Consider the following 8,914-nt stretch of genomic DNA (forward strand, 5'->3'; position numbering starts at 1 on the left):
TAATCTCTAGAACAGTCACTTCATGAGCATTTTTTACTTATTTTGAGAAACTATCATCATATCATATACAAAGAGACAGCAGTGTTTCAGAAAGACACCAATGTTTCAGGAGTTTAGTACACAAAATAGGACACATGCTTATTAGATAACCGTATTTGAGTTGATGTATATGCTTTTATTAAACCATTGTTAGATGCAGTTAGATGCCTGTAGTTATGCAAAGATTTGGTTTCAAAAACAGTATCTATAAACTATTTCTTTTGATTTTAAATCTGCTTTGAACTGCAGATCAATCTCTAAGTAAAAGGCAGTACTAAAGTCTGATTGTGTGGTGGATGTGTTCAAATGTGATCATCTTAATTTAAGTGATGAAGGATGGTGAAAGTCTGACAGTATTGAGCACTACTGTAAGGTTAAACCTGCATGGTGTAAAATGGTTGAAGATGATTAACAGTTGCAAATTAACATTCATTAGAAATTTATAAAAGTAATCAAAATGTACTCAAAAGTAATTAGTTACATTACTTTATTAAAGTAATTAAAAAAGTTACACTACTATTACATTTTAAATAGGGTAACTTGTAATCTGTAACCTATTACATTTCCAAAGTAACCTTCCCAACACTGGTTAGACCCTATACCATCTAAGCTCCTAAAAGAGGTGCTTCCAGAAGTCATAGATCCTCTTCTGACTATTATTAATTCCTCATTGTCATTAGGATATGTCCCCAAAACCTTCAAACTGGCTGTTATTAAGCCTCTCATCAAAAAACCACAACTTGACCCCAAAGAACTAGTTAATTATAGACCAATGTCGAATCTCCCTTTTCTGTCCAAGATACTAGAAAAGGTGGTATCCTTAAAATTATATTCCTTCTTAGAGAAAAATGGTACATGTGAGGATTTCCAGTCAGGATTTAGACCGTATCATAGTACTGTGACTGCTCTCCTTAGAGTTACAAATGATCTGCTCTTATCATCTGTTCGTGGGTGTATCTCTCTATTTGTTTTATTGGATCTTAGTGCTGCGTTTGACACAATTGACCACAACATTCTTTTGCAAAGACTTGAACACTTTGTTGGCATTAATGGAAGTGCATTAGCATGGTTTAAATCGTACTTATATGACCGCCATCAGTTCGTAGCAGTGAATGAAGATGTATCATCTCGATCACAAGTGCTGTATGGAGTACCTCAAGGCTCAGTACTAGGGCCGCTACTCTTCACGCTTTATATGTTACCCTTGGGAGATATCATCAGGAAACATGGTGTTAGCTTTCACTTTTATGCTGATGATACTCAGCTCTATATTTCATCGCAGCCCTGTGAAACGCACCAGTTTGGAAAACTAATGGAATGCATAGTCGATATAAAAAACTGGATGACGAGTAATTTCTTACTGCTAAATTCTGAAAAAATAGAGGTGTTAATTATAGGACCAAAAACTCTGCTTGTAATAACCTAGAACACTGTCTAAGACTTGATGGTTGCTGTGTCAATTCTTCGTCATCAGTTAGGAACCTAGGTGTGCTATTTGATCGCAATCTTTCCTTAGAAAGCCACGTTTCTAGCATTTGTAAAACTGCATTTTTCCATCTCAAAAATATATCTAAATTACGGCCTGTGCTCTCAATGTCAAATGCAGAAATGTTAATCCATGCATTTATGACCTCACGGTTAGATTATTGTAATGCTTTATTGGGTGGTTGTTCTGCATGCTTGGTAAACAAACTACAGCTAGTCCAAAATGCAGCAGCAAGAGTTCTTACTAGAACCAGGAAGTATGACCATTGTAGAAAGGTTCAAGGATGGAAAGGAAGAGGACGAGGGATCGGCTGGACTGCTGACGCTTTTATTAACAAAATTACTTAGCAGACCGGTGTCTCTCACACCGGCAACAACAAACTAAACAACACTTCCGGGTTGCGGCTTCCGGCATGTGCGGTCGTCAGCAGTCCTTCTCTCTCTACTACTCCGGTTTCCCCTGGTGTTAAACACTCTCTCCACGCCAATTACTGAAACAAGAGACAGGTGTTGATTATTTCCGTTCAACCTGCTCACTCACCGTTCGTCTCCCGCTGCAGGCTTCGCTACACCACGCCTCCGCCTCCACATACCCCCCCACCGCCCGACTCAGGCCGAGGGGCCATCCGGCCTGCAGCCCCCCCCCCCCCCCCCCATTTCTGGAGAGGAAGTTGGCCGCAGCCATCTGAACACCCGGTCTGTGGATCACTTTGAACTTAAAAGGCAGTAGAGCCAGATACCACCAAGTGATCCACGCGTTGGTATCTTTCATGCGGTGGAGCCATGGCAGGGAGGCGTGGTCCGAACAGAGGGCAAACTCCCGTCCCAGGAGATAGTAGCGGAGGGTGAGGATGGCCCACCTGATGGCAAGGCATTCTTTCTCAATGGTGCTGTACTTAGTCTCTCTCCTAGAGAGCCTGCGACTAATGTACAGCACTGGCCGTTCCTCTCCCTCGATCTCCTGAGACAGGACTGCCCCCAGCCCCCTGTCCGACGCGTCTGTCTGCAACAGAAAAGGGAGAGAGAAATTAGGAGCGTGTAACAACGGCCCGCCACATAGAGCAGCCTTCACTTGGGTAAAGGCCTGCTGACACAGCTCCGTCCACTGGACCGTATCTGGTGCCTCCTTTTTAGTAAGGTCAGTCAAGGGGCTGGTGAGGTCCGAATAATTAGGCACAAATTGTCTATAATATCCCGCCAGCCCCAGGAACTGTCTCACCTCCTTTTTGGTCTTAGGACGCAGAAAGGTCGCAACCGCGGCTGTCTTGTCAATTTGGGGACGCACCTGTCCATGCCCCAAGTGGAAGCCCAGATACCTTACCTCCACACGCCTAACCGCACACTTCTTCGGGTTGGCCGTGAGTCCAGCCCCTCTCAGCGACCTCAAGACCGCCCTCAAATGCATATGCAGCATGGGGTCGCGGGATCTTGTCCATGAGCCGCTGAAAGGTGGCTGGGGCCCCCGAACAACCCGAACGGAAGGGTAACAAATTGGTGTAAACCAAACGGCGTTGTGAAAGCTGTCTTTTCTTTGGATAAAGGAGACAAGGGGATCTGCCAATATCCCTTTCTTAGGTCCAATGTCGAATAAAAACGAGCCGTGCCGAGCCGATCAAGCAACTCGTCAACCCGCGACATTGGATACGCGTCAAATTTCGACACAGCATTCACCTTGCGGTAATCCACACAGAAACGGACTGAGCCGTCCGTTTTCGGAACCAAAACTATCGGGCTCGCCCAGTTACTGTTGGATTCTTCTATTACCCCCATTTCAAGCATGGCGCCTAATTCAGCCTGAACTACCTTTTTCTTATGCTCAGGCAAGCGATACGGCCGGCTGCAAACTACCACGCCCGGCTCCGTCTCGATATGGTGCTGAATCAGGTTGGTACGGCCGGGTAGGGGCGAGAACACGTCGGCAAATTCAGCCTGCAATCTTGTTATGTCAGTGAGCTGGGACGGCGAGAGGTGATCTCCACCTGGGGCCAGGGTGAGGGATTGGGATTTGACATTCGCCTCCGGCCCGAGATCCTCCTCTCCACTAATCACCGTCGCCAACATCACTGGCTCCACCTCCTTCCATTTTTTAAGGCGATTGAGTTGATATATTTGACGTGCCCCGTTCCTATACGACCGTATAACCTCATAATCGAGCTCTCCGACTTGTCGTGCGACCTCAAACGGTCCCTGCCACTTTGCCATTAATTTGGAGCTTGATGTTGGGAGTAATACAAGTACTTTCTCTCCCGGTGCAAATTTGCATAACTTAGCGTCCCTGTTGTACAGCCAGCTCTGTCTGTCCTGAGCTTGTAACAAATTCTCCCTTGATATCCGCCCCAAAGTGTGGAGTTTTGTTCTCAAGTCCAGGACATACTGAATTTCATTTTTGCTTTGAGACGGTCCCTCCTCCCAAGTTTCTCACAGGACATCCAGCACCCCCCGGGGCTGCCGTCCGTAGAGAAGCTCGAAAGGGGAAAACCCTGTGGAGGCTTGCGGGATCTCTCGCACGGCGAACAACAAGGTTTCTAACCACTTAACCAATTTTTGGCCTCTTCCTGCACGAATTTACGAATCATTGACTTAAGCGTGCGATTAAAGCGTTATACCAGGCCGTCGGTCTGTGGGTGATAGACGCTGGTCTGAATCGATTTAATGCCCAATAATTCGTAAAGTTCATGTAACGTACGTGACATAAACGCCGTGCCTTGATCGGTGAGGATTTCTTTCGGAACCACCACCCGGGAGATTAAACAAAACAGTGCTTCCGCCACACTCTTAGCCAAAATGTCGCGGAGGGCCACTGCTTCCGGATATCATGTTGCATAATCGACTACGACTAATGCAAAATGATGTCCCCTTGCGGATCGCTCTAATGGCCTGATGAGGTCCATACCAATTCTCTCAAAGGGGACCTGCATTAATGGGAGGGGGCGCAATGGCGCTTTTCGGGTGGCCGGTGGGTTTACCAACTGGCATTCAGGACAAGACGCGCACCACCTGCGCACATTCTCGTGAATGCCCGGCCAAAAAAAACGGGTCATAAGGCGATTTAGTGTGGCAGCCTGTCCCAGGTGGCCCGCCATTGGATTAGAATGAGCCGCTTGGAAAAGCATTTCCCTGCGGCTCCTTGGAGCTAACAAATACGGATAGGAGAGCGTTTGGGTAGGCTGGAGAAGCTGGCCGTCGATGGTACGGACCTGTTGGAACGCATGTTTCAATGTTTCATCCCGAGACTGCTCCAGGGGAAAGTCATCGCGCTCCGAGAGACCCAATCTCTCGACTTCACACGGTTCCCCTGGAGCAGGGCCCGGCGGTCCCGGCTCAGTTTCTCCCACCTGCACCCGCGAGCTCCCATTCCGGGCCTTATTTCCCCAAGAGGCATCCGTGCACAGAGACCCCAATAGAGCCGCGAAGGCAGGCCAATTCGTACCCAAAATTATTGGATGCCGGAGGTGCGGACTAACGGCCACCTCGACGCTATGCTTTTGACCCTGAAAATGGATAACGACAGGCATTACCGGATATTCCACTACATCCCCATGCACACACCGCACCTTAACCACACGGCTGGTATCCAATGCCCCCTGTTGAATCAGGCTTTGATGGATCGAGGTTTGGTTACATCCTGAATCCACCAAGGCCGGATAAATAACCCCCTTGATACTCACAGGTATTTGGTATTTGCCGGCCTGACCGGGGGTGACCTGCTGGAAGTCCGGGACCCGGATCATTGTCCCCACCTCCATCTTTGGACATCGGTCCACGAAATGGTCCAGATCCCCGCAACGCCAACAGGCCAGCCCAGACCTTCCCCCCGCCCCAGTGACAGGGAGTGGGTTGAACGTTTGGCGAGGAGAGCGTGGAGAAACCGAAGCGCTGTCCCCTCCGGCGGCCATCAGTCCCGCCCCCCTGGGCGGTGCTCTTGAACCCCCGGGGCGGGACTCGAGGTTGGCCGGGTGGCCGGGACCTAGGGAGAGGGACAGGGCGAGAGAGAGAAGGAGGGGGGAGAGAAGAAGAGAGAGAGGCAGAGGGTAGGGGTTCGCCGACCCCTGGGCACGCCACCATGTGGTCCTCCGCCAGGTGGATGGCCGAGTCCAGCGACGTGGGATTGTGGAACTGGACCCACTCGGCAGTCTTCTTTGGCAGCCGAGCGATGAACTGCTCCAGCACCACCAGGTCGATGACGTGCTCCACGTCACTTCCCTCGGCCAGTAGCCACTTGCGGCAGGAGTCCCGGAGCTGTTGGTCCATCGCGAAGGGCCGACCGGCTTCCCCCAAGTCCAGGGATCGGAAGCGCTGGCGATGTTGCTCGGGGCTCCGGCCGACCCGCTGGATGATGGCCCTCTTCAGGTCGTCGAAGACCAGGAGGTTCGCCACCAAGAGCTGTTGCGCGGCCACCTGGGCCTCGTCCGAGAGCAGGGGGATGAGGCGCACCGGCCACTGTTCGCGGGGCCACCGGCAGGCTTCCGCCGACTTCTGGAAGAGCTCCAGGAACGCTTCCGGATCGTCCTGGGGCCCCATCTTGTGCATTGGCAGATGCACCGGGACTGTGGGCGGCCCGGTGGCCTCGGCGGGTACCTCCTGGTCGATCCAGCTCCGGATCCTCTCGCGGTCCTCCTGCTGGGCTTGTACGATGGCCTGGAACCGCCTTTTCTGGTCGGTCCTCAAGTCCAGCAGGGCCTGGTGTTGTTCGCAATGCAGGACCGGGAGGGACGCGATGATGTCCGCGAGTGGCGTGGAGGACGGGTTTTGCATGGCGGCGGCGGTCCTTCTTCCTTTCCGGGTTTCGGTACCAGTGTAGAAAGGTTCAAGGATGGAAAGGAAGAGGACAAGGGATCGGCTTGACTGCTGATGCTTTTATTAACAAAATTACTTAGCAGAACGGTTTCTCTCACACCGGCAACAACAAACTAAACAACACTTCCGGGTAGCGGCTTCCGGCTCATTCGGTCATCAGCAGTCCTTCTCTCTCTACTACTCCGGTTTCCCCTGGCGGTAAATACTCTCTCCACGGCAATTACTGAAACAAGAGACAGGTGTTGATTATTTCCGTTCAACCCGCTCACTCACAGTTCGTCTCCCGACTCTCTCTCCCGCTGCAGGCTTCGCTAAACCACGCCTCCTCCTCCACAACCATATTAGCCTGGTCCTGTCAACACTGCGCTGGCTCCCTATCAAACATCGTATAGATTTTAAAATATTGCTTATTACTTATAAAGCCCTGAATGGTTTAGCACCTCAGTATTTGAATGATCTCCTTTTACATTATAATCCTCTACATCCGCTACATTCTCAAAAGTCAGGCAATTTTGATAATACCTAGAATATCAAAATCAACTGCGGGCTGCAGATCCTTTTCCTATTTGGCGCCTAAACTCTGGAATAACCTACCTAACATTGTTCGGGAGGCAGACACACTCTTGCAGTTTAAATCTAGATTAAAGACCCATCTCTTTAACCAGGTTTACACATAACATACTAATATGCTTTTAATATCCAAATCCGTCAAAGGATTTTTAGGCTGCATTAATTAGGTAAACCGGAACCGGGAACAATTCCCATAACACCCTATGTACTTGCTACATCATTAGAAGAATGGCATCTACGCTAATATTTGTCTGTTTCTCTCTTATTCCGAGGTCACCGTAGCCACCAGATCCAGTCTGTATCCAGATCAAAGGGTCACTGCAGTCACCCGGATCCAGTAAGTATCCAGACCAGATGGTGGATCAGCACCTAGAAAGGACCTCTACTGCCCTGAAAGACAGCGGAGACCAGGACAACTAGAGTCCCAGATACAGATCCCCTGTAAAGACCTTGTCTCAGTTGACCACCAGGACAAGACCACAAGAAACAGATGATTCTTCTGCACAATCTGACTTTGCTGCAGCCTGGAATTGAACTACTGGTTTTGTCTGGTCAGAGGAGAACTGGCCCCCCAACTGAGCCTGGTTTCTCCCAAGGTTTTTTTCTCCATTCTGTCACCGATGGAGTTTCAGTTCCTTGCCGCTGTCGCCTCTGGCTTGCTTAGTTAGGGTCACTACAGCGATATCGTTGACTTGATTGCAAATAAATGCACAGACACTATTTAACTGAACAGAGATGACATCACTGAATTCAATGATGAACTGTCTTTAACTATCATTTTGCATTATTGACACACTGTTTTCCTAATGAATGTTGTTCAGTTGCTTTGACGCAATGTATTTTGTTTAAAGCGCTATATAAATAAAGGTGACTTGACTTGACTTGACAATGAATGCATTTGTATATATGTATTGTATATATGCATATATATTAGAATATAGTTCACAATATTCTGTTTATAAGTCGTTGAACAAAAAAAAAAAACGTTAAGATTTTTTAAAAAGTATTTTTTTTATTTTGCAGAAATTTGGAACACCATGAATAAATTTTACGTCATTTTACGTAACTTTCCCTTCAGTGTGTCACATTTTCATGCCAATAGTTCTCTCTCCTCTCTTCAATTCATCTTCATCACTCCACAGACCTGCTTTAATTTTGCCTCATTTTCTGTTGCTTCATCACTCTTTTTGTCACTCTTCCCTTTCTCATCCTGTCACATTTGTTCCATTCTCAGGTTCCCTCTTTATTTTCTCGTCTCCCTGGCGCACGCATCCTCTCCATCTATGTCTCTCTTTCTGTCCTCTTTTTTTTCTCCTTCGTCACCTGCACTGCTCGCTTTCACAATCTTTTTGTGACTCTTCTGATGTATTTTTCCTGCTTATTCAGATTTAACATTCCACTCTTCCCTCACCCCGTTTTTTTTTTTTTTTTTTACTTCTGGCAGTGTTCTATTGCAGAGGCAGTCAGCGTGTGCTGCGTTTAAAAATGAAGACACACGACGGATTCACTCTCACCCTGATGCATTTCTGAACATCAACTCATGCCTCACAGCTCACCCTGTTCCCAGATGAGAAACAGAGAATCAATAGGAAAACCAATCAGCTGCTTGGTTACAGACAGGCCTGGACGTTTTTATTAATGAATATAATGCATGGCCAATAGAGAGAGTAATCAAAAGAGATGTTTTGCGAGTATCATCCTTTCTGAACCAGTAAACCCAGGAAAATTTAATTTTTAATAAAATGAAAAACTGCTTCTAATTTTACCTGTCACTGATCCAAAAAAGCTGGTTCATTATTGTTCTGCTAAACCAGGTTTGTAATTATATTTGTAAAGCTTGCTATTTGAGTCATTTTATTAAGTTTATTAAGATTCTGAGGTTATTTCTATAAATCCTCTTGACTTTCCTCTGACTTTTATGAAACTCTAACAGAAACCTCCTTGCATGACACTCATAAATTGATAATTCCCTTCTGAAAAAAAAAACTTATTAAACCAGCTTAACAGGGTTAACAAGAAGGAT

At 47.5% G+C, this 8,914-nt stretch overlaps 1 protein-coding gene across 1 annotated transcript; it reads right to left on the reverse strand.

The window, feature by feature from the left end:
* Positions 1-2,950: 2,950 nt before the first annotated feature.
* Positions 2,951-6,279, reverse strand: LOC132157928 (neurotrophin receptor-interacting factor homolog). Its single transcript, XM_059567181.1, has 2 exons — positions 5,651-6,279; positions 2,951-3,278 (listed from the first exon to the last, which is right to left on the reverse strand). Exons 1-2 carry the CDS (start codon positions 6,277-6,279, stop codon positions 3,266-3,268), a joined length of 642 nt encoding a protein of 213 aa, XP_059423164.1. The 3' UTR covers positions 2,951-3,265.
* Between the last annotated feature and the right edge of the window lie 2,635 nt (positions 6,280-8,914).

Source organism: Carassius carassius, chromosome 15 (genome assembly GCF_963082965.1).
Source record: "Carassius carassius chromosome 15, fCarCar2.1, whole genome shotgun sequence".
In the NCBI taxonomy this organism is placed as follows: domain Eukaryota; kingdom Metazoa; phylum Chordata; class Actinopteri; order Cypriniformes; family Cyprinidae; genus Carassius; species Carassius carassius.